Below are 25,603 nucleotides of genomic sequence, written 5' to 3' on the forward strand. Positions count from 1 at the left end.
AAGTAGTGTATGGTTCCTTCGAGTTTGAGTGAGAGTTTAGCCGGATAAAGTATTCTTGGTGAGGCATTCATTTCATTGAGTCTTTTCACTATGTCCCACCATTGTCTTCGGGCTCGGAGGGTTTCCTCTGACAGGTCTGCTGTAAATCTGAGGGGTGCTCCTTTGTATGTAATTTCCTTCTTTGACCTTGCTGCTTGCAGAATTGTGTCTCTATCCATAGCATCCGTCATTCTGACTATGATATGCCTTGGAGTCTTTTTATTCGGGTCTCTTTTTGCTGGTACTCTTCGGACTCCTTGTATCTGGATGCCTGCCTTCTCCAGCTCTGGGAATTTCTTAGCAATGATATCTTTGACTGTGTTTTTTTCATTGGGGTTGCTTCCCTGCGGTTCTGGTACTCCAATGATTCTTATGTTGTTCCTCTTGAAGTCATCCCCCAGGGCTCTGATTCGCTCTATAGCCATTTTGAGGTCTTTGGCCATGATTTGTTGTTGTCTATAAGCTTTCTGCAGCTCATCTTCCAGGTCGCTGATTCTTTCTTCAGCTGTAGTCATTCTACTGTTGAGGGCATCTAGTGAGATTTTTATTTCATCTACCGATTCCTTTATTTGTGAAACTTCCGTTCGAAGGTTTGAAATTTCTGCTCTCATTTCTGCTCTCATTTCTTCCTGGATTTTCTTGGTAGACCGTTCCAGCGCTTCATTCATCTCCTCCCTTAGTTTATTGGATGTCTGTTCCATGGTTGCTTGGAGTAGGTCGACTCTCCTACAGATCTCCTCTCTAAATTGTTTATCTGAGAGGTCATAGATGTGAGTAGCCCCCATTGATGTTTCTGGAATTTTTTAAAGATTTTTTTTTTAAGGTAGAAAGATAGCAGGTGGGGCAGCTGGGGGCGGGACGGAGGCGGGACAGGGGCGGGGCCAGGGCATTGAGGGAGGAGTGAGGTGGAGGCTGGGCGGGGCCAGGAGCAGGGCTGGGGCTCTGCAGTGGCTCTAAAGTGGCAGGGGTCTGCCCAGAAGGAATGAGGGCCACCAAGTAATGATCTGATCGTCTTAATTTCTAAAGCTTCCAGGGGAGCTGAGGAGTTGTCAAAGACAAGGAGTCAGAGGGTTGCTGCAGGGGAATCGAGTGGCCAGGAGACTCTTGGTTCCTGAAAGTATACTCCTAAGGAACCTGTTCCCAGCTGCAGACAATTACCTAAAAGGGGGGTTCAGTTCTCTGAGCCCACGCGTGGGGCGCAGGAGACGTCTTGCTGGAGGAGGGAGCTTTGTGACATTAAAGTAAAGGATGTTGAAAAGACACCGAATATGGGAATGTGACAAATGAAGATGTTGCTGAGAGAACAGAGGGCCATTGATTATGGCCTGTCAGAATCTCCAAGTCTTCTCCCCTCTCCCCTAACTCAGTTCACTCCATTTGTTTTATCTGAAAACAAGGAACTTTTTTTGGATACCTTTTAAATGTATGCACTGATAATTTTTTTAAATGTAACTCATGACACTTGTGACTTTTTAGTCTCTTGCTAAAAGATAGCAGTAGTTTCGTAAAGTTGCCATGACTATCATGTCCCTTTTACAGTGAAGGGAACACGGGCACAGAAAGATTAAGTGACTTGCTCAAGAATATGCTGACGAGGGTGGGCTTTAAACCAACAAATTCTGGTTTCTTGCATTAAACTGATGCTATACAGTGTCTCAAGAAAAAAAAAAACCCATGGTACCTTCCTTGGTTCCTTGGGAGCTTTCTCAGGAGCTCATGTTCTAGATGTGGTGACCCAAAAGGAATCAGATCATTGCAGTATAAACCAGCAATCAAGGTAGTACATGTTTGAGCCAAGTGGTGTTCTAGAGAATGATATACTCAGTGGTGTGGACGATTAGAATCTGGCCAGGATCACTGTATCACTGTCATTGTCATCCTGTTACTCATTGATTTGCTCAAGCAGGCACCAGTAACGTCTCCATTGTGAGACTTGTTACTGTTTTTGGCATATCAAATACGCCACGGGGAGCTTGCCAGGCTCTGCGGGAGAGATACTCTTGGTAGCTTGCTGGGCTCTCTGAGAGGGGTGGAGGAATCAAATTCGGGTCAGCTGCATACAAGGCAAATGCCCTACCTGCTGTGCTATCGCAAAGAGTCTTCTTTGTAGCAGGAAGGTGGGCAGAAACTTGGAAGAATTATTAAACTCAAGATCAGCAAATATCTCCCATGAAAATGCTGTAGTTCTTGAGCACTGTCTCTTGGTTCATATCAGAGCCTCTTTATCTAGTCATCTGTGGATGGAAATTTAGGGGGTTCTATGCTAGAAAGTCTTAGAATGACTTCTTATTTTATGATAAACAATCAATTGTTCAGAGTACATGGTTTGTTACAACAATAGCAGTCGCACCAATTGCTCCCTGTGGCCCAGGATCCACCCCCACTTTACACACTGCATTTAGTGGTCATATGCTTTTTTTCTCAATGAATTCAGAGTTTATCTCTGTTGACTCTAATCCAAGAAGCTTAATGATAGAACTTCTGTTTTATTTTTTATTTTATTGATTTGGGTTTGTGATTTACAATACTGTTTTTTAAGACTAAGAAAGCTTTTATTTAGAAAGGATGATGCAATCACAGGCCAACTTGAAGAGCTAGGCTGTTGCTTCAGATTTTTTTCTATGTCCTCTGAGAGTTGGATTTTTTATGCACCTTGTACTCTTTTTAAACTTCTAACTTCAGACCAGAGTTGAGCAGAAATACTCTAGTATTTACAATACTGTTCACGATAGTTTCCCATATATATAATTCAACACCAAACCCATCACCAGCGTACCCCACCTCTATCCCCCAAGTACCCCAATGCCTGGAAGACACTGGTCAGCCATTAAAACCCCCAATCCAAGACCTTCCAGATTTGGGAAAAGAACAAAATACCTAGGACAGATGGCAGATTCTGGCCACAAGAGCATATACAAGGGATATGGAACACAGCCAATGAATGTAATGGAAGAATGACAAAAATAAGACAAGAGCCTCAATAGAGGAGAAGAAAATAAAGTCAGTTTTCATCCTTGATGCCAAATTGGTGTTTGCCTATTGTCTGTCCACTGTTGAAAGCTTGATGAATGTCAGCTTAGCTGATCAGCTAATGTCCAACATATGCTCAGGAAGTCAGCGGGCTAACCTTGTTAACTTTGACATCTGTTAATGCAACATTATCTCCCGAATGCTAGAAACTCAAGTAGTTCCTACATCATTTTAGTTCTTAGCTGGCCATTCGGATTAATGTTGACATTATCCCGTTCTGACATTTAGCTGTAACATATTGCAAAGATCCTAATCGGTAAGCTTGCTTAAAATCTTTCCTATTTCGTTTGATAGTTAGAAAATATTGACATTACAAAAGGAGTTCTGGAGGTAAAAGGGTCTGATCCTTTCAAGAAATCTGGAGCTCTCTCCTTCTCTTTAGAGAAATCAAATAAAAAGCATCAGGTGGGAAGAAAATCAGAGCTACAAAGTCAGAGCAAATAGCACATTCCATCTTGTGGCTTTAGCTCTGAACCTGGTGACTAAGAGAAAATAGGCAAAGGTCAGGAGCTCAGATGCTATCCAGAGAGCTGAGGTTTGAACCATCGTGAACATTTTCAGAGTGGCAGGAAGGTGCCGGCAAATGAACGGATCATGAGCTCAGACAGCAGACAGAACATTTGCTGGGACTTAGGAGAGGAAGAACTGGATAGGCATGCGTTGGCAATATCTGTTATTGATGAGATCATTTACTTTGTCAGAAAGAACATTCTTTTAATACTTAGTTTTCCTGTGAAGTTATCTGTAAATAAGGTGCAGAGGCACGTGCCTGTCGCATTGAATTTGATGAAGCTGTAACACAGTTTTACACAGAAAGATTTATAATGGCAGCCCCTGGGACGTGATCTCACTTCTTTCGGCCTAATCATCCTAAACTAGGGCAACCTGTACTGTCACTAGCAACCTGGAGTCTGGTTGACATATTTACTGACCAGTCATGCAGACAAGACTGCGTCTTAGACACCAGCGGTACAGACCAACACAACTCCACGGAGCTGGTGGGCACAGGTCTGCACAGTTGCAACGGCTGTCTTTTAAATTAATTAATTAATTAATTAATTAATTTTTGCAGCTGCTATCTTTTCCTTTTGTTCCTCCCCTTTCATTTCACTCATGAAAGGCTTAAAACCAGAGCCCACCGAATCAGAACCATTGAGAGCTCTTTCATCATCCTTCTGCCTTTGGCACTGAGACTCTAAATTCTTTCCAAGTATTGGGGTGCAGTCTCTTTTGTCTTTCTGGTTGGGGGCACTCCTGGGGGTATTCAGGCCCATGGTGTTCAGGACTATTAAGGCAGCTTCCTTGAAAACTGACTAAAAGTACCATATGATCCGGCAGTTCCACTTCTGAGTATTTATTTGGAAACTATGAAAATATTCAATGGAAGGGATGTCTGCACCTCATGTTGATGGAAGCATTATCTGAAAATGAACAGAAGAAGTGGTATATGTTCATCCTGGGGGGATAATACTCAGAAATAAGAAGAAAGATAAAATTGTGCAGAAGCCGTGACTCAGTCATCGAATATATGCGTCACCCTGGGTTCAATCCTGGGTACTGACAAAAGAAATCTTACCATCTGTGGCAACATGGATGAGCTCAGATTGGATAATGAAAAGTGAATAAGGCAGGCAGAGACAGGCAGATACTGTAAGAGTCCACTTGTATGGGGAGATAAATAAAATGAAGGAACAAAACAAAACAACACACTTCCCTCTGACACTGGCTGCTAGAGGAAGGCGGGTGGGGAGATCAGGTAAGGGGGTCAGTTGTAGTGGTGGATGCAAGCTGTTGGGGGGATCATGAGGGAATATGCACAGATGCTGATTTATAAGCTGTATGCCTGAAACCAAGATCATGTTATAGATCAATGTCACTTCAGTTACAAAGGTTTTAAGAGCTGGAGAGATCGTACAGGGGTAGGGTGCTTGCTTTGTAGACAGTAGACACAGTAGACTCTGGTTCAGTCCCTGGGGCCCCGTATGATTCCTTAAGACCCTTCAGGAATGATCCCTGAGTACTAGAGCTAGGAGTAAGCCCTGAGTAGAGCTGGGTGTGGCCCCCAAACTAGACGAAATAAAAACAGGTTTTTTTTTTTTTTTTTTTTTTGCTTTTTTGGGTCACACCTGGCGATGCACAGGGGTTACTCCTGGCTTTGCACTCAGGAATTACCCCTGGCCGTGCTCAGGGGACCATATGGGATGCTGGGATTTGAACCCGGGTCGGCCGCGTGCAAGGCAAACGCCCTACCCGCTGTGCTCTCTCTCCAGCCCCAAAAACAGGTTTTAAGATCAGCAGTTCAGTCATGCATTCAATGCTCACCTTGCAAAGCTTTCTGCTCTTGAAAAGTAACTGCTTAGAAAAATAACAGCAGTGCTGGGGGCCTGGAGCAACTCTTGGCTATTCTTGATCTGGTATCAAGGCCACTTACCTATCACTATACAGTAAAAGACACATACATATCTCTCAGAGAGCCCGGCAAGCTACCGAGAGTATCCCGCCCGCACGGCAGAGCCTGACAAGCTACCGGTGGTGTATTCAATATGCCAAAAACAGTGATGATAGGTCTCATTCCCCTGACCCTGAAAGAGCCTCTAATCCGTTGGGAAAGACGAGTAAAGAGAAGCTGCTAAAATCTCAGAGTTGAGTGTAATAGAAACGTTACTGGTGCCCGTTCAAGTAAATCGACGAACAACAGGATGACAGTGATACAGTGATACCTCTAAGTTCTCAGGGGCCACCAGGGTCACATGGTGCTGGCCATTGATCCCTGGGCTTCACACAGTGTGTGCTTGACACTGGCGCTACCTCCAGGGCCTTCTCTAGAGCCCCAAGAGCTGAGGAAACAGCACGAGGGTTCAGATATTCGCCTTACACACAGGTGCCCCGTTCAGTCCCCGGTACTGCATATGGCCCCCAATATCTCTCCCCGAGGGATCCTTGAGCACAGAGCCAGGAGTAAGCCTGGAGCACAGCCAAGCATGGGCTCTCACTCCTGCTGGAATACATATCTCCTAATTTAACAATGAAGTCACTGTGTGATGTAGTCAGTCTTACAACTGACTGTAACATTCTCTCATAGGAAGTAATGTGGGGGTTGGGGATAGTTCAGGGATCGGGGTGAATGACACATTCTGATACTTGATTCCATGTCCTCCTCCCAAATGAGCACCGCTGAGTGTATCCTTAGCTATCCCCAAACTTTACTAGGGTGCCCTGGTGTCCCTGGCACTTCTGGGCCAGAGCAGTTCCACAGCCTCACGCCCTTGCAATGAACTGCCCGGCCCAAGTGGCTGAGGGTTGGACATGGCCTGCTTGAACACCCCACCCCCAAAAGAATAATGATAGGGTGCAGTGAGAACAACTACCACTATTTACTGGGCAGGTATCAGGTCCCAGCAACATACCCCACATGAACTATTTCAGTTTTGTTTGGAGGGGCACGCCACTGTACTAAGGGATTAGTCCTGGATCTACACTCAGAGATCACTCCTGGCAGGCTTGGGGGATCCACTGGGGTACCTGGGATCAAACCTAGGTCAACTGCATCCAAGGCAAGCACCCTATTTGCTGTACTATCTCTCCAGCTCCAAGCTGCTCCACGTTATTTTAGTTCATCTGGAGCTCTTGATGATTCAGGCATAAGTGCCATATTTAGCTGCAGAATCCTTGCAAATTTTATGCTTTTTTTCCCCCCAAAGCTTTAAAAGATGTGCTGAATTACTTAAAACTTACCTATTACTAAACTGTCTAGGAGACACAGAATACTCATGAATATATGCTCCCAGCATGACAGTTTAGTGAACATTTTTCCAGTCTGAAAAAAATAAGTCAGCACATTAGTTGGTACTGATCTGTGCATTATAGTAAGAATATTGAGAAAACTTACTCCAGTGTCACGAAGTGTGAGTTTAGGAAACCCCAGCTGCTGTGTTTGAAGACTCTGTTTGCTCCTAGGCCTGCCCTCAGCACCACTCCGCTAGATGCTTTTACCTCTTTGCTCCATCCCAGTGCCACCTTCAGGCCCAACCTCCAACATCTTGAAGCTTTTGAGGACTATTCTGTATGGTATATTGTCCCAGCTCTGCTTCCTACAGAAAAGATCCTAGGAGAGGCTGTGTAATATTTCCAGCGGCATCAGTTAGAGATCATCTTAGTAAAGTTGGGGGGTCTCTAAGGATACATTCAGTGGTTCTTGGTTGGGGAGGTGGGGAGGACGTGAAATTAAGTACCAGTTGGAGATTATCCACATCCACTCTTGTCAAAGCACATAAGTTTTTCTTTTTCTTTGTCTTTTTTTTTTTTTTTGCTCTTTGGGTCACACCTGTGATGCACAAGGATTACTCCTGGCTCTGCACTCAGGAATTACCCCTGGTGGTGTTCAGGGGACCATATGGGATGTTGGGAATTGAACTCGGGTCGGCCTCGTAAAAGGCAAACGCCCTATTCACTGTACTATCACTCCAACCCAAGTTTTTTTTGTTTGTTTTTGTTTTTGCTTTTTGGGTCACACCTGGCGATTCACAGGGGTTACTCCTGGCTCATGCACTCAGGAATTACTCCTGGCGGTGCCGGGAGACCATATGGGATGCTGGGATTCGAACCCCAGTTTGCTGCGTGCCAGGCAAACGCCCTACCCACTGTGCTATTGCTCCAGCCCCAAGTTTTTCTTTTTTAAATCAAACAGTTGTTGTTGTTTAAATTTTGTCCTACCCCTAGTGGTGCTCAGGGCTTACTATCTCTCAGTGCCTAATCCAGTTATCTGTAAACTGAGTGAGAGAGGAGAGTGAGTGACAGCGTTGGAGAAGGATCTTGTCTTGCTCTCAGCTGACTTGACTTCAATCACTGGCACCATATTTGGTCCCTGAACCACGCCAGGAGTGATTCCTGAGCAACATCGGGTGTCACCCAAACTCTTTCCCTCAAAAAAAAAAAAAAAAGTAAAAACAAACCCTCGAGGAGAGAGCCACGCTCAGGGTCTGTCCAGAGCTCTAGGTCATTAGAACGCTCAGACCTTGGGAAAACTAGAATGTTATTCTTAATATAAAAATTGGGGATGGGTCTTGAGGCCACACCCCTTTGTACTCGGGATCTATTCCTGGCTCAGGGATTTAACTGGGGTCTTAAGCATGCACCCCCAACCCTTAGATTAGCCCCTGGATTGCTTTTGTCTTTGTGTTTGTTTGTCTTGAGATCATACCTGGTGATGCTCAGGGCTCATTCCTGACTCTGTGCTCAGGGCTCACGGGGTTGTATGTGGTTCTGAGGATCAAACCTGGCCTGCCTCATGCAAGGCAAATGTCCCATCTGCTGTACCACGGCTTTGGCCCCTGCGTAGCTTTTGTCTCTTAAGTGTGCAGTTATGTGTCAGTATGATTTATTTACAGAGTTGGACAGTTTTCACCGTGATCTCATTCTCTCTTAGCTTTTGATAAGTGAGAAGCACGTGTTACTCACTCCATCCTCAAGTAGGAGATAACTGCATGATTTTGTTAGACTTTTATTTCCTCTGCGGAGGCGGAAGTGTCAGAGCCCTGCTTTAGTAGGACTGGTCTCAACCATCACTGTTATGACTACTGCTCTGTGGAGTCACAGATTCTTCCAGTGTATTTGGCTTCGCTTTTGTTTTTCGGTTAGAAATGAGACAGCCTGGCTTAGGTGTAGAAAATATGCTATGATGTCTCATTACATAACTTTGGGGGGCACACCCAGAGGTTCCCAGGGTCTGTTCTTGGCTCTGTGCCCAGGGGCCACTCCTGGTGGGACTTGGGGATGGACCAGGCTGGACAGTGTGCAAGGGAACGCCCGACCTACGACACCATCTCTGCAGCCCCACAGTGGGGCTTTAAGGGGTTTCCTTGGCACACTGACAGCGCGTGCGCACTGAGAAATTGAGGTGGGCGGCCCATTGTGCCGAGGTGACAGCGTGCATCCGCAGGCCGCTTGTGAACGCATTGCTTCCCTGCTCACCGCTTAAGCAACTTTGGACAAACTCATACCAGGCCAGCGTGTGCATGAGAAGCCTCTAACCCAAGTTTTGGATGAAAGCGACCACGGTGCAGTTCTGATGGTGAACACAGGACATGTTCAGTCTATATATGGGAACCAGAAAGGGGGGCGGGGTGGGGGGGCCCTGTAAGCAGCCTGCGCGAGGCCACTTAGGCGCGGTCCAGAGGGGCAGGATGGGCGGTTCTCTCCCAGAGTAAGTTCGCCTCCAGGACACAGGCTCACCTCCACCTTCCCTCATGGGCTCAGCTTTTCTCCTCTCCAGGGCATGCCTGAAGGGACCCTGGGCACTTGGTGGGGTGCTCTCAGAGCACCCGTGTTTGGCCACAGAACTGAGCATCCCTCTGGAGTGGAGCAGAATTTCACTCCCCGGTGTAGTCAGCTCTGGGCGGGTGTGTAGCCCCGAGTCTTTATCCTTATCTGCTGGTAACTACCGGCCCCACCTGTCTGGCTCAGGGGGCATTTGCTCTCCTTTGTCTGATATTTCTGCAGTTTCATCATAATCTTCCCATGTATAAGATCAGCCTCCATGTTCTCTGGGCTCCCTGTGTCTGGATGGTGTCTGTCATGACTTTTGGAAAATTCTCGGCCACTTGTAACTTCAAATATTTCTACTGCCCACGTCTTTCTCCTACTGCTATTCTGTGACATGTGCTGTATGTTTGTAATTGGTCCATAGTTGGGGACATTTCATCACCACTACCACCACCACCACCTCCATCATCATTGGTTTTGGGGTCACGCTTAGAGGTCCTCAGGGCTTACTCCTGGCTCTGCACTCAGGAGTCACTCCTGGTGGTCGCAGGGGACCATATGGGGTGCTGGAATCAAACCTGGGTCTGCTGCATGCAAGGCAAATGCCCTACCTGCTGTACTATCTCTCTAGCACACTTGGGGACATTTCTATTGATGTACCTTAGAGTTGTTGATTCTTTCCTCAGCAGTGTGTGGTCGGCTGACGGGCCCATCCAAGACAGTCCTATGGCTATTACTTTGTTTTAGATTCTCTTTTGGCTCTTTTTAGAATCCCAATTTTTTCCTTCCACCACCCATTTGGTTTTCTCACTGCTCACATTTTCATTAGACATGACAGGATGTTAATCACAGTTATTTTAAACTCTCCAGTTTGATTGTTCCAAAATTTCTGTCCTGTCTGAGTCTGGTTCTAAAGCACTCTTTGTCTCTTCGGAATATGTTTTTGCCTTTCAGATGTCTCGTGTGTGTGTGTGTGTGTGTGTGTGTGTGACACATGTGGCTGTGGCTGTGTGTCTGAGTATAGCTGGTTGTGATATATCAGCTGAAAGGAACTAGTCAAGTCGAACTTTATTGTGAGGTTTTGTGTTTATCCAGGTAAGAGCTTGGTTGTTTATTGTTTGCCACACACAGTTATAGGGATCTTTGGATTTCCCTGGAGACTTTTCCTTAAATAGGGCCGGGCAGCTCTTTCTGTAACTGTTCTTGCATCCAGGAAACTGGCGGAAGAGGCGGTTTTCATTCTTCAGAGGTGGGTCTCAGTCTCTGAGTCTTGCTCTCTGTCTCCAGGCGCAATTCTCAGAGCTTTCCCTCTTTGGTGAGATGGAAAATCTCGAGGGAATGGATCTGGGTAATTCTCTGGCTTAGTAAGTTAGACTTTGGCAAACTAACTCTCCTTGAGGGCAAGCTTTCTTTCTACGGACCACAGAAACTTTGATGAGACTTCCTGTTGCCACCCTCCTCCTCCCACCCTCGCTGGTGATAACACTCAAAAGTTGGGGGGGTGAGGCTCTCAAAACTGGGTCTCATGGCTTTTAACATTCAAAATGGTCCCCATGAGGATCTGGGGAGAGAGGTGAAAGGACTGGGGTGCATGCTGTGCATGTGGGAGCTTCAGGTTCGACCCCCAGCACCACGTGGTTCTCTGGGTATCACAGAGATGCCCTCCCCGCCCCGCCAAAGTCCACAGTGCGAGCTCAAGGCCCTGGATTTGAACACCAGCACTCTGGGTACTGACCTGATGCTCGCCGAGCACAGAACGACCAGGTCCTCACTGAGTTCTCAAGAACCAAAAATACTACCCAGAGAGTCTCAAACACCCAAACAAATTGAAGCATTACCACATGAAACAAGCCAGTTAGGCTATTAACTGCATCATTCAGCTGTGACTCATCACCAGTAATTCCGGGATCCTGGATTGGCAATGAGAACTCAGCAAGAACTTTGCCCAGAGTGGGTTTCTGATGCCTGTTTCTCCAGATTCCCTCAGTATCTTAATCCTGAGTTAGGGGCAGCCCTCATGGATTTATGGGCAGACACGACAGGTGAATATTTATGTAGTTTGGGGCTTGCAGAATCTCTCAAATATGTAGGTTTGTGGGTCTTCCCCTCTACATTTTTTTCCTGCTTTATGGGTCCACCTGGAAATGCACAGGGGTTACTCCTGGTTCATGCACTCAGGAATTACTCCTAGCGGTGCTCGGGGGACCATATGGGATGCTGGGAATCAAACCCGGGTTGGCCGCGTACAAGGCAAACGCCCTCCCCGCTGTGCTATCGCTCCAGCTCCCCCCTCTATATTTTCATAGTCTTAAAGCTAATTTTTCTTTAAGGCCTTTTTTTACGTTTCAGTGTCATACCTTCAGGGGCCATTCCTAGTGGTGCTTAGGGCAGCAAATGCAGTGCTGAGGATGGAACCTGGGTCCACCCCATGCAAGGCAAGCGCCTTACCTCGTGTGCTCTCTCTGGCAGGGCCTGAGATGGATGGGGAGAGGAGGAAGAAGCAGGTGGTGGGTCTTGGGTACTTAAGTCCACCATGGGCATGGGCCGACAGCACTTCGTGGCCACGTTTCCTCTGCTTCAGTGAAGAACCCAGACAAAAGAAGCTGTGGCACTAAAGACACTGAGCGGCCCCGTCAGCATCACCCAGCCCCACATGTCCTCTCTCTGCCCAGGCTGGCTGTTTGTCACCAGGAGTGGCCTCAGGTCCCCTGAATGCTGCTTGAGAGGTCTCCCCCTCCCCGTCCCCAGACCCAAATGAGACTCTTACAGAACAGGGACCGGGCAGGGAGCAAACCTCCCGAGAGAAGAGGTTTACGGAGATAACAGTGGGATTAGCACATTGCCTAAATGGTGAACGAAACTTTAAATCCCCTCTTGTCACATCTCAGAGTCGCAGTCCTCTTAATTTGTACAACTCAGGAGCAACCTTCTTGCAAGCCTGCGTAAGGAGCAAAGAATTCAGCCGTCTTAGCTCTGCGCAGGGGGAGCATAAGGCGCGATGTGCACATTTGGGCAATAGGTGGCAGCACAGACTCATCTATCTGAACCTGGTCTTGCCGGCTGGATCAGGGCTAACCACTCGCCTAAGAAGGCAGAAAGCTGAAGGAGGAAAGTAGTCCCTAAAATATTTGGCTGGAGAGATGGTGCAGCAGATAAGGTGCTTGTCTGGTGCGTGGCCAAACTGGACTCGATTCCCGGCTTCCCAAAGGGTCCCCCGAGCGCGTCAGGAGTGATTCCTGAGTGCAGTCAGGAGTAACCCCTGAGCATCGCCAGGTGTGGCCCCAAACAAACACACAAACAAAATGAAGGTTCTAGTAGAGTTTGCTGAGCAAGCAACGTTCGCCGGGCAGAGCTGCATTCCTGACCCGCATGAGTCTGTGGCCCCAGGAATGACCCTCGGGATAGAGCCCGGCCCTTCAGCTCTCCCTCTGCTCTTGCTATGCTGTGGCCCCATCTACTGTCTGAGGACCCTGGCCAGGCGCAAACTCCTGCCTTTGTAGAGATTTTTCCCTCTTTCTTTCCAGCCCTGTGCCTTCCCTCTGCCCCACTCCCACGTTCCTGCAGCCTCTGGGCTGTGCCGGGCAGCAGGAGGGACCTTCCACACAGTGACCTGAGGAGGAGAATGTTCCGGGACAGAGAGGAAGGGGGCTCCTGAGCTGACTGTCACCCTTTGCCTGATGGGTGTGTACTGCATGTGTGTGCCTGAGGGAATGTGTATGTATAAGTGTGTGCATGCATGCTATCATATGCATGAATGTGTGAGCACGTGTGTCTGTGTACATGCATGTGAGTGTGTATGCCATTGTGCGTGCATGCGTGCTGTGTATGTGTGTCCTCTGTATGCATATGTGTGTGCCTGAGGGCATGAATGCGTATAAATGTGTGCACGAAGTTGTGAGTGTGTGCACATGTACACGTGTCTGTGTACATGCATGTGCATATATGTCCTGTGCATGCATGTGTGTAAACGCTTATGCATGCAGTTGTAAGTGCATGCACGCAGGCATGTGTGTCCATGTGTGTCTATGTGCATGCTTGCATATGTATGTAAGTGTGCAGGTGTGTATCAGTGTACATGCATGTGTTTATGTGTATGCATGTTTGCATGTGTATTCATGTGTGTGTGTTTATGCATGTGTGTGTGTGCATATGGTAATCTGGAATGCATCTTCCACAGACTCAGGGCTCCACTGAGAGCACCTGTGCAGACCTGATGGATTCCTGGGAAGCCTGAGCCACAGGGAGGTGAGGGCGGGCTGGGGTTGCAGGATTCCCCTGTATGTGTCTATGTGTCCCTTGGAGTCTGGGACCATGTCAGGCTGACCACTAGGCGGCGCTATTGCTGCGGAGACGTCAGTGATTCATCTCTGCCTTCCACAGCACGGTGGCAGAGGAGCCAACACACAAACGCTGCACTTCACAGCAAATTCCTGCATCTGGTTAGATGAGAATGGAGAAAGGTGCCGGCAGAGCACCTGGAGAGAAGGGCGGGCAGTCATGTTTCCTGTTCCCGGACCCTGCCCTGATGCCTGCATACCCACTTCTGCCTTGCCCAGGCTACCCTCATCATGCCCCCTGCTTGCCACCCTCCCACTGGTCAGGGGTCACCTCCTCCAAGAAGCCCACCCTGATGCAGAGGAAGCCGGTCTGTGGCTTTTACACCCACTTTAGTGGACAGAGCTGCCTGCCAGCTTGGTGTGGGGGGTGAGAAGAGATGCCGTGTAGGCAGTGGGGCTGCCCTGACTTGTGGCTGTGTCCAGGCACGGACTCCATCTGTCCACTGTGGCCAAAGAACCTCAGAAGTTTTGGAGATCTGAGTGTGTCTGTGCTGAGCAGCAGCCTGGGGACAGCCGGGTTGAGGAGACAGACCTGTCGTCACCGCCGGGAATGTCTGGGCAGGACCCGCAGAGCACTGAGCAGGAGTATGCACGGGACCCTCGGGGGCCTGCCTGCGTCGGGGGCATCTCTGTGGGTCAGCGAGGAGGGTTCCGGGGCTCCTGGCGGGTTCTCCTGTGTGAAGCCCCAGCCAGGCGGCCCTTCCTCCGCAGAACGTCACCTCGCAAGAGAGTGGCGCAGACCTGGGTCAGTGTCCGAGCCGATGACCCGGTAGCACCAGCTACGGCTGCCAAGACTCTCCTGGGCCACGCGAGAGGCAGTGACATGGCCGGGGCATCTGTGGGCCTGGGCGGACTCCTGCAGTGCTGGCCCTCCCTGCGCTGGCCAATCCGGGGTCTCAGGGGACCCCCGGACAGACAGGGGGACCCGGAGAAGTTCTGGGAATGCCCACTCACCTGGAGATGGTCTCTGGGGGCCAGCAGAGGCCTTCGAGCCTCCCCGGTGGGGAGCAGAGCAGGGGGCGGTTTATGGCTGTGGACGCTGACCGTGCCGGGCTGCCCGGGCTTCTGGGCTCTCTCCTCGCCCACGAGACCTCCGCTGTGCGGTAGGAAACGGGACGGAGCAGAGCCCCTGGGCCGCCAGGAACCGAAGCCCAGCTGTCCCTCCTGACACCCCGCACTGGCCCCTGCAGAGACCCCCGGTGACTGGGAGGTGATCCCTGGGACGCCCCCACCAGCTGAAAGGGTCCCCTTGGGACAGTGCTCAGGCCCGGCGGCGGCCCCCACGCTCAGGGACGCTGACTCTGGCGGGCATCTGCTCTTTTCTGTTCCTCCCTTTTGTCTCCCGCTTTCCTCAGGACCGTTTCTGGCGCGGGGGGCTGCTTGTGGTGGATGCCTCCACTCAAGGCAGAGGAGGAAGCAGGAGGGGGAGCTGCCCCAGGAGCCCGGTCACTGCCACTGTGCTGGACAGCCCCGGCCTGTCTGAGTGGAAATACAGCTTTGTGGTAATCACCGTCCGGTGCTGGCTCGAGTGAGCCCCTGTTCTCCTGAAGCCTCATCATCTCACCGCCCCCCCCACCGTGGGCCCCCCTGACCTGCTGTGAGTGGGGGAGAGGGGGAGGGGGGGTTCCTGGCCACCTGCGGGGACCCTGCATCTGGGTTACACCAGAGCTGGATAAACCCGGGGCTGGAGGGGGGCGGATTTGGAGCCTGCCTGCGAGTACTGGCCATGGTGTGAGTGAAGTCGGGGTGTCCTGGGCTGGAAGGCCCACTTGCAATGCCCACGGAGGGACCCGGGGCCTCACACGTGCAAGGCCCGTGCACGACTGGGCAAAACTCGGCTAAGGGAAGGGAGGCCCACGCTCCACTGGGCTTCCCTCCTGCCGCGCCTGCGCCCAGCCTGTGGGTCCTCAGGGCCCTGCACCCAGGATGGGTACCCGGGTCGTGAGCTCCTTGCCCTCTCTGGGGTGTGCCCAGGGCCCCAGGGGCTCTGTGGGCGTGGCGGGGGGGCGCAGCACCCAAAGCCTGCACCGCGCCCAGGAAGCTCCAGAGCCATGGGTCATCCCCAAGGGGCCGGGGAGGGGGAGGGCGCGAGGAGGCGCTGGCTTCTTCCTGTGTCTCCCCAGGAGGCAGGCCGGGGTGGTGCTCGAAAGCGAAGGGGCCACGGCCTGGGCCCTCCCAGAGGCGGGGAGCTTGGGGCCTTCGGTTCTCCCCCATCATCGGTGACTGGAATTTTCTTAAACCTGGCTTGCCGCGGAAGGGAACTGAGCACATGGACCTTCCTGGGCAGCTTGCCCAGCTCACCCCTGAGCACTGGGGCGGGTGGGCTGGGGGTGAGAGGGAGCGGGGCTCGTGGGGGAAGACCCCCAGAGGCAGTGAAGATCAGCAAATTATGGTTTTTGTTGGGGGGGCACATCTAGGGGTGCTCAGAGCTTTCCCCTGCTGTGCACTCAGGGATCACTCCTGGCAGGGGCTGGGGGCCAACTGGGGTGCCTGGGATGGACCTGGGCTGCCAGGTACTCACTGTACTGCCTCGCCTGGGCTCGCCTCTCGGGGGGGGGGGGTCTTTTCTAAACCTACACTGAGAATGCATGAAAGAAGCAAAGGATCCCGTGGAACGTGTAAGAGGAGGCCTGGGAGGCGAGAGCCCTCTGCAGAGCTTCAGGCTGAGCAACCCCGCACCCAGCGCATCCTGGAGGGACAGCCCTGGCCAGGGGGAGTCCAGCCTGCCTCTTGAGGCCAGCCAGGGGAGGCTTCAGAGGGACCTCAGCCCAGCCATCCCACCCAGCCGGGACACGGGCGCCAGCCCACGCCCCCACAGAGCCACCACACAGCTTTAAACACAAAATATTCTTTTATTTGTCAACGAAGGCTACACGGGATCACTTTCTGGGTTGGTTTTTTTCTTTCTTTTTTTTTTTATGTCTTTTTCTCTTTTTTTCTAGAAGGTATCTACATCTGCCTGTATTTACAGCCTGGTCGGTATTTACACAGTCAACAATACAGTGTTAGAAACGCAACCGTGTTGAGAGAAAAAAAAACCCAAAAAACTTCTCAAAATCAGTTCCAGACTTCAGGGAAGCGATTCCCGCACGGTAAGGCCGGAGTCTCCAGCGCTGGTTGTCCATGGCCGGGGTGGGGAGCGCGGCTGCCCGGCTGTGGGCTCCGGCGGCGGCTGGAACGTTCTCTCTCGGCTCGGATGGGTGACCCAGGCCACGCTCGTGGGGGACCGCCCGGCCTCCAGGCTCGCCTGTGCCCCCACCCCGGCCTCCCGGGGCCGGAGTGTCTCCCCGGCTCGTGCCCTGGGTGTCGCAGAAGTGGGGGCCACGAAAGGCGCCGCCCACCTCCCGGCCGCTGTGATCAGGACGAGCCCAGAGAACTGGACGCCTGCGCTGGGGCCCACGGGCTGGTTTGGCGAAGTTACGGGACCCAGTTTCTGTCCCTTGAGCAGACGAGTCTCTCGAGGGGCTTTGCAAGGGCCTCGAAGGGCAGGTTTCTGTATGATTTCAAATTCCCTCCCCTCCCGAAGACAGAGACCTGCGTCTAAACTGGAGTGGCCGTGGGGCCTCCGGGGCTGGGCTTCTAGTCCTGGCAAGCCCCACCCAGCGGGGGGCACTGGGATATCCTGCCCCCCCCCCAGGAGGAGGAGTGGACAGTGCGTTAGATTTGGAATGTGTCACACCCCAAAGCCCAGGGCAGCTGTGGCCTGGCCAGCTCCGCCCTCCGGGGGACCAGGGGTGGCTGCACCCGCAGACCCCGCCCTCAAGCCCTGCTCCTCACGCCGCAGACCTGCTCGTCCACAGCAGGGACCTAAAACGTCCCCGCTGGAAAGGTCCCCCCCTATCTCTCTTCGAAGACCCCCAGGCACCTCCGGTTCCTCGTCACGTGTGGGAGGCACCTGGTAGTGCTCGCCTTCTCTCTGGTTCGCCTCACTCTCGAGCCCCGCTCTGGCCCTCCACATCCTGCTGACGCCAACGCTGCCCCTGGCACGGGCACCTCGTGGGGGCCGGCCCGCTCCCCCGTTCCCTGGCTCTCCTAGGAGACTCCCCACGGGGGGAGGTGTAGCTGGGATTTCTCCGGGGCTCCTTGTGCTGCATCAAACCATAGCTAGCCGGGCTGGGGGTGAAGAAATGTCACTCCCCATTAGTGGGGGGGGGCCCGCAGAAGTTCTTCTGGAGGTGGTAGAGAAAGGACCAGATGAGGGGCACTGGGAGGGGAAGCGAGGAAGCAGGACCTTCCCAAGTGGCACCTCTGTGCAGGTCTGTGACGTGGTGCACAGTGGAGGGGGGGCTCGCAGGAGGGGCTGCCCAAGGCGCCGGGCTCCTGTCCCCGACCCCCTGCCTTTCTCTGCTGTTCTTCTGTTTGGGGGCCACACCCGGCGATGCTCAGAAGTTACTCCTGGCAGTGCTCAGGGGACCATAAGGGCCGACAGGGATCGAACCCAGGTTGGCCGCCTGCAGAGCAAACATCCTGTCCCTCAGGCCCGGCTCCCAGCTTCCCTTATGGGGCTGCTGGCCGTGGCCGGAGACAGGCTGAGCGAAGCCCCTCGCCAGCACGGACAGAGCTTGGGGACCAGCGGCCAAGCTGCCTCTCTTGGGCCTGGATTCCTTCCCACAAACTCGGGGAGCTGGTCAGCTGGTGGGGGGAGCCCAGGACACAGACACGGCTTTGAGGGGGGCCAGCAGGGGTGGCAGGTGGAGAGTGGATCCTTTGGTCGTGGCCATCCCTGGCCCCTGAGGACAGCACCCTGCAGGGAGGGGCCACAAGGGGTCCAGACAGCTTTGTCCCAGGGCCCTTGAGAGCAAATATGCCAAGAGGCATCGAGTTGATTCTGGATTAGAAAAACCCAACCCAACCCGATGTGTGTTTAGGCCAGACTGTGCTGCCCCCAGAGCCCCCAACACTCAGGGGTCTGAGAGGCAGGCAGGGGCCCAGCATGACCAATGGGCTTTGTGGGTTTTTTTGGAGGGGGGGTGGGAGACCAGAAGAGCACTTAGCAAAACGCATCCTTGCACCCCAAACGAGGACGTAAAGGCGAGACCCCCACACTCCGGGCTGCCTCTGTTCCTTCCATGGCAGGCAGGAAAGGCCCTTCTCGGGCTCAGGAACTTGCGCCGTTCTCTGAAGACTGTGAATAAGGCTATAAAGGTGCCATGAGCTTATCGGTCCAACAAGGTTTCCATGGGGAAGAGCTCAGACTCAGAATTCATTTTCCACACGTAATGTAAATGGAACCCATAAAAGGCCCGTTTTCCTAAGAGCCCCGCCAAGAGGGGCGCCCCGGCTGCCGGCCGGCAGGAGCTGGACCTCTGAGCTGGCCCGCTGCAGGGTCCAGCCGGGCCAGGCCCCAGGCACGCTCTCTCCCGTTCTCCCTGCTATTCCCCGGAGCCGTGGCCGCTTCTCGGGGGAAGAACGTCAAGGGGAAAGTCTCCCGGAAGCCTGTCCGTCTGCATGCGCGGGAGCGGGAGGCAGCGGGGCCCTCGGGCTGGAGAGGAGGGTGTGCAGCTTGGGCCTTCCTCTCTCTGGCGGACTTCCCAGAGCTGAGGCCACTTGTCCCCACACCCCCCTCCTCAGTGCTGGCAGAGGGGCCCCCACAGAAAGCCCCTGCCCGGGCGACGGGGAGAAGGCGGGTACACAGGGGCGATTCCTCCCTGGCGGCCCGCACAGAGGGCTGGTTGTGTGCTGCTGGTTCTCACGTGGATGTGGACGTGGGCAGGGGAGAGGAGGTGAGGGCGGAAGTGTCATGGAGGATGGGGGCGCACAGACGGCTCGGGGGCGCGCGGCCTGTCAGCGGGCGGGGAGCAGGGACCTGAGCGACACTTGCCCAGCAGGGGAGGACACGTGGGGATGAAGAGGGGGATTCACAGATGGGCCGAGGGGCGGGGGCCGCTTAGCGTCAGAGGGGAAACCGGGCTTGATCCCAAAGACAGAGCCGGGGCAGTTCAGGAAACAAGAGACACTGAGCCCGGGGGCTCGGCCAGGCAGACCCTCCTCCCAGCCCGCCCCCACGGAAGGCAGGGCACAGCAGACAAGTCCACACAGACACTTGCATCTCACGTCACACTGGGGAGCGGGCACGAATGTGGGCACCCGAGGAGGGACCCCCGGGACAACAAGGAGAAACCTTCCAGGGTGTGAAAGGGAACAACAGACAAGGGCGTTTCCTTGCGCTCACACTGAGGGGAAAAAATACCTTCTGTTCTCTGCAAAAATCGTGTGAAGGACAAATCTGTGTTCTGTTTCTTAAAAAACAAAAGAGGCGCCGCATCTGTCGCAATGCAACAGTAGCTTCTTTTTTTTCTTTGTCTTGTTTTGTTTTCTGCACTTTTTTTTTTTTTAAAAAAAAGAGACTGGACTGTGTTCTTTTTCCTCTCCTTCTCTTGAAAGGACGGCACAGCTGCGGCCGCGCGGGGGCCGCCGTCTTTGGCAAGGAGCCCGGGCGGGGCGCCGCTCTGTCACCTCCGGCCCATCTCGCTCTGTCTCAGGAAGTGGATGTTGCTGGCGCTGTCGGCCAGTTCCGGGTACTGCTCCACGGAGAGGACGAAGAAGCCGTCGTAGCCCTGCACGCGCCCGGTGCTCAGCGCCTGCTGCCTCTCCGCCTCGGTCCAGGCCCGCAGGCCCTCCTCCCCCTCCCGCAGTCGCTGCTGCTCGCGCGCCCAGGCCTGGCGCAGGGCCCGCTGGCGCGCCAGCTCCAGCACCCGCCCCTTCTCCTCGTCCAGCGTCGTCCCGTAGCGCGTGTTCAGGCACAGGGCCCCGTACTGGAGCTGGATGTCCGTGTAGCGTCTAGTCCTGCCCCCGAGCACGGCGTTGATCTGGGACACGGTGACGTTGACCCCGTTCTCCAGGGTCCGCCGCCCCCCGCTGAGGCCCAGGATGGCCAGGTCGCCCTCGGAGGGGCCCGGCTTCACGAAGTAGTGCGTGTCCACGCCGTCGATGGTGAAGTGCAGGCTCTCCAGGTAGTGGGCGTTGTTCAGGACGGCGGCCACCCGGCGCCCGTCCTCGTTGGCCACGCTGATGATGTCCGTGGCCACCCGGCCGTCCTTCAGGGCGAACTTGACGCCCTTGCCGAAGATGGAGCCGCTGGACGCAAACATCCTGGTCTCGGGGGCCTGCTGGCAGCTGGGGAGGGCGGAGCCGTAGAGCTGGTCGAAGCGCTCCAGGGTCACGAAGGCCTTCAGCTGCTTCTGCACCTCGCACTGCACCCCGAGGGTGGCCTGGGCAGAGGGGAGAGAGGGAGGGCGTGAGACGGAGAGCGAGGGGCCCCCAGGGCTGCGGCTTCAGTGACCCTGCTGGACCCACGCACACATGCCCCTGCACCCGACCCTGCACCCGTTCATTCTGTGAGGCGGAAGTGGAGCCGTGACAGGTTCCCGACCTCTCAGAAAACAGCATCACCCTGGGCGGGTGAACCGCCCCGTGGCAACAGCCTCTCGGAGCAGGGGGCCTGGGCAGTGGCGCCCAGCCAAGCAGAAGGGGCCGAGGGGGTGGAGTCACGGGTCAGATACAGACCAGGAATTGGAAGCAAAATGTGGCCCCCTGGAGCCATGGGATCAGGACCGGACAGGGACCAAGAACTGGAAACATAATGCTGGTCCCTGAAGTCACGGGACCAGACAGAGACAAGAATTGGGAACACACTGCCAGTTCCTAGAAAAAATGCTGTTGTGTAACCAACCCCCATATAAACTGCTCAGAATTCAGAGTCCGGGTCCTTGTCAAGACTCCAGTGCATTGGAGGAGACTCGGACCCTAGCTCGGGCTAGCGATGAAGGGGCCTCACGTTTGCAGCCTCGCGTCTGGTCTGGCCAATGTGCGCTCGAAACTCCCTTCCCGGGACATAACAATTCGGCCCTGCGCCCCGGGCCGTCCGCCTCCTTCAGCCCCATCCTGGCCCTTGCACCCCACAGGCAGCAAGGAGCAGACTGCGGCCCAGGCTCCTCTGCGTGGTTGTGTGTCTGGGCGAGCAGGCATGATGACGGACAACCTCCGTCAGAGAAGGGACTGCGAGAGTCACACCTGAGCCCAGCCATTCCTGCCCAGGATCGCCACACCTCACCCCGAGACTGTCACCGGGCAGGCGGGGGGACGGGGGCTGTGCCGACTTGGAACAGAACGGCAGCTCAGAGGACAGCTGTGAGGCCAGTCACACACCTGCCCCTTTGGGCACCAGGGGCTGTTCCTGGGCCCCGGACAGTGGCGGGTGGAGCCTGAAGGCTGGCGAGCAGGTAAGGCCCTACGCCAGGCCTGGAGGAAGGCGAGCAGCACGTGCGGAGGAAGTCACTGCCAGCCTTGGTCCCTGGGGGCCGACTGCCACAAGCTTCCTCTCTGGGGCTCCCCGGGGGTTCCTGCTCTGGGCAGGTAGGGGGACAGGCTGGAACTCGTCTCCCGGTCCCTCTGCAGGCTGGTTGCAGGGCCTTATGGGTCACGCAGGGAAATGGCTTTACAAACAGGCCCTCGGCTTCTCACTGAAATTAAGTCCTCTTTATAATTAATAGAACCCTGTCTGTGAACAATTATTTCCTCGAGTTTCACCAAAGCTGGAGTGCTCAACAACAAAGATCTCAGATGCTTGCCAAGGGCAGAAATCAATAATTCATTGATAGGCGAGCTGGCAAACAGGCCGTCAGAGCCGGCTCTGGGGGTGGAGGCGGGACCTGCAGGCTTGGGAGGTGGTGTGGAGGGGCCCAGGCATCCCAGGAAAAGCAAACAGGGGGCAGTCAGGCTGGGAGGGGGCGGAGGCGGGTGCAGAGGGCCGGGGCACAATGATCAGAGCGCGTTTCTCTCCCGCCTGCCGCTTTCCCGAGGCGGGCGATCCCAGGAAAGCCTCTCTCCGCGTTCCGGCCCCCTCCTCTGCAAACCCCACTTGCCCTGCTCACTCCCCGCCCCCCAGGCTTGGGGCTATCAGACGAAGAGCAGCGGACGAGCCCCTTCTTGACGCTGCCTCCTGCGGGGGAGGGCAGTGCCAGGCAGTCGGGCTTTCCTGAGAGTGGGCTGGGGGCGTCCCTGGGGGTCGGGATGGCCGCGTGCAAGGTTACCTTGCTGTTGTCCCACTCCTGCGTCTTCATCTGAGTGTGGACAAGCTCGTAGGATGGCTCCATGGCATCCGTGTCTGGCTTGGGGTAGCCAGGAATCACGTTGTACAGCTGGAACCCGAAGGTGAGCAGCCAGCTGTTGACATCTGGGTGGAGAGAAGCAGAGGCCCTGTGGTGAGCGGATGGAGCAGACGAGGGGCTGGCAGCGTGGGCTGGATGGTGAGGCGGGAGTTCAGGCCCAACATCCTCCAGGACCAACCCTCCTGCAGAGCCCGTCTGGGGTGTCCAGGCCCCCTTTCTCCTGCTACCCGTGGGACCCCCACTGAGAGACCCTCTGCATCTGCCCCGGCATTAATGGGAAGCGTCAGAGGATGCCCCCATGTCACACAAGAAACACTGCTTCCCCAGAGATGATTCAGTTTAAGAAGGAGTCTCGGAGTGGGTAAAGGGGTACACGTGAGAAGTGTTCAGTACCTGCACTGCAAACCATAATGCCCAAAAGGAGAGACAGGGCAGGGGCGGGGGGTGGGGTGGGGAGAGGAAGTGTCTGCCGTGGAGACAGGCTGAGAGGGAGGGGAGCTGGGGACACTGGTGGTGGGAAATATACACTGGGGAAGGGACGGGTGTTGGAACATGGTATGACTGACACCCAATAATCTCATGGTAATTCAATTTAGAAAAAAGAAGGAAACTCGGGGAGACAGTGCTCTGGGTGGGGGTTCTGGATGGGGCAGGGAGCAGCTAAGACGCCATTGCAGCTGGCAGCCAGGGTCTGTGATGGGAGGTGGCGTGGCCCTTAGCCCAGCAACCCGGCTCAGTGTTCAGGCCACGTGGAGCCTCACTGTTTAATTTTGTTGATGTTTTTGGGCCTCACCTGGCAGTGCTACTGACCCTGCACTCAGGAATTACTTCTGGTGGGCTTGGGGGACCATATGGGATATCGGGGATCGAATCCGGGTCAGCTGTGTGCAAGGCAATCACCTGACCTGCTGTCCTGTTACTCCAGCCCCAACTTTGGGCCTATTTGAAGGGAACAGCAAAAGCCAGGAGGGGTGACTCGGGGTCCCCAACCCCCAATGGGCTCACCCCAGGGGTGAGAGTGCCCTCTGGTTCCACAGCTAAGAGCCTGGGGGGTGCCTCTGGAGTTGGGCACCCCATCTCCCTCTTGGGTGCCCCACATGTGCTGAGATGAAGGCCGTGGGAGAGGGAGCCTGGAAATCAGGTTCCCCTGGGAGAAGAATCAAGGTAAGGCGAGGCTAAACACGGCTCAGGGCCGTGCCCCTGCGAGACACAGTGTCCTGCGGTCTCTGCACACGGGGCTCGGCCAGGAAGGAGGGAGCATGTTGTCGAAACAGCGTGGCTGTTTGGGGGCGGCTATTATCTGTTTGGGCAGGAACTGTTTTGAGTTTGTTGCATCAAATTCAAAATGCAGGAAGGTAGGTCCTGTTTTATGGTGCCTCACTTGATCTAAAAATGATTATTAACTGGGGCAGTGCCAGGGACCAAACCCACAGCCCACTACAGGCGAGACCTGGGCTTCTTCTTTGGTATAAATGAAGGCTAGTGGGTGACATGCTGGGGCTGGAGAGAGTACAGCGGGCAGGGCGCTCGCCTTACATGCAGCGACCTGGATTCGGTCCCCGTCATTCCATCTGGTCCCCTGCACCCACCGGGCGGGATCCCGAGCACCACTGGGTGTGGCCCCCAACAGCCCCCCAACAATGGAAGGCTAGCGGGGCCCTGTGTTGTGGTGGCATGGCTCCCCCGGCAGTCTGGACTCCAGTCGCCTCATTCAGGCAAGTACTCGGTTTTGGACGCTGTCTAGCTACTGCTCAGTGATCTCGCAACCCACCTGCCAAGATACTGATCTACCGGGCCCACGGAACTTTCATATGCATGAACCCAAACGGTCCATTGCTTTATTCTCTTGTCTGCTGTGGTCTGGTGCTCCTGGCTCTCTCCGAGCCTGTCCCCGAGGCTCGCCTGGACGCTCAGCGTCCAGCTCAGAGCCTGGCCACGAGGTTATCTGTGTTTCTTCCATCCCAGGCCTCTGGCTCCCTCCCAGGGCCTCCACTCCCTCTTGGGCAGTCTGGGTGCTCGGGCTGACTTCTGTCTAGCTCCATTTCTCTAAGAACCTCTGATTCTATGAATCTTGGCAGATGGTTCTTTGGGAAATTAAAACAGAACAAAGGGGAGAAAAAAACTTGACAAAGCCATTTTGCCTGAGGCTGAGAACTTGCATCTGAATTTGTAGCTGCAAAGGAAAGCAAGGAGGGAGCCACGCAACTTCCCTGGGGCTGGGCCTTAGTCAGAAGTGAGGGAAGGTGGGAAACTTTCCCACTGTGCCTTTAGACAAAAAAAAAAACAAAAAACAAAAAACAAAAAACCTCCAAAAATGTATTTACTCATGGTGTTTCCTATACAGCTTTTCTAAGAGTGAAGAATGTTCCTCTTTCTTCTTAGGAGATGGGGGTTGGATCTGCCCTCCAGCGGAGAAAGCCCTTTCACACCTCCCTCCCCTCTGACTTCAGAGTGGGGGTCTGGACCCAGCCAGGAATGGCACTTTGGTGGGCTCATAGCCTTGTGTTGTATAAAGAGACTCTGGATCCAAGGATGAGGGTGTGAGCCCAAGTTCTCCCCGCAGCCTTGCCATCTGCTGGCCTGCTTCTCTCAACCCTGGTCCTTGCTGTACTTCTCTGGGGTTGGGGTGTGTTTCTCTGAGCCCCGCCTTCAGTGAGTGATGGTGAGTGATAGTGACAGTGAATGATAGAGAGCGAGAGTGTGCAAAAGTGAGAGTCATAGTGAGCAATAGTGAGAAAGAGTGAGAGTGAGCAACAGCAAGTGACAGTGAATAATAGTGATAGTGAGTGATGGTGAGTAATAGTGCGTGACAGTAATAGACAGTAA

At 54.0% G+C, this 25,603-nt stretch overlaps 1 protein-coding gene across 6 annotated transcripts in view; it reads right to left on the reverse strand.

Moving 5' to 3' along the window:
* Positions 1-16,499: 16,499 nt before the first annotated feature.
* The window catches only part of TENM4 (teneurin transmembrane protein 4), a 708,342-nt gene continuing 699,238 nt past the window's right edge, over positions 16,500-25,603 (reverse strand). For all 6 annotated transcript variants that reach the window (XM_055123102.1, XM_055123103.1, XM_055123101.1 and 3 more), the window contains 2 exons: positions 22,700-22,842; positions 16,500-20,878 (listed from right to left, as the gene is read on the reverse strand). In XM_055123102.1, the coding sequence (XP_054979077.1) occupies positions 20,120-20,878; positions 22,700-22,842 (902 nt within the window). In that variant the 3' untranslated portion in view covers positions 16,500-20,119. The remainder of the gene's footprint in view (positions 20,879-22,699; positions 22,843-25,603) is intronic.

The sequence above is a fragment of the Sorex araneus genome, chromosome X (assembly GCF_027595985.1).
Source record: "Sorex araneus isolate mSorAra2 chromosome X, mSorAra2.pri, whole genome shotgun sequence".
Classification (NCBI taxonomy): Eukaryota; Metazoa; Chordata; class Mammalia; order Eulipotyphla; family Soricidae; genus Sorex; species Sorex araneus.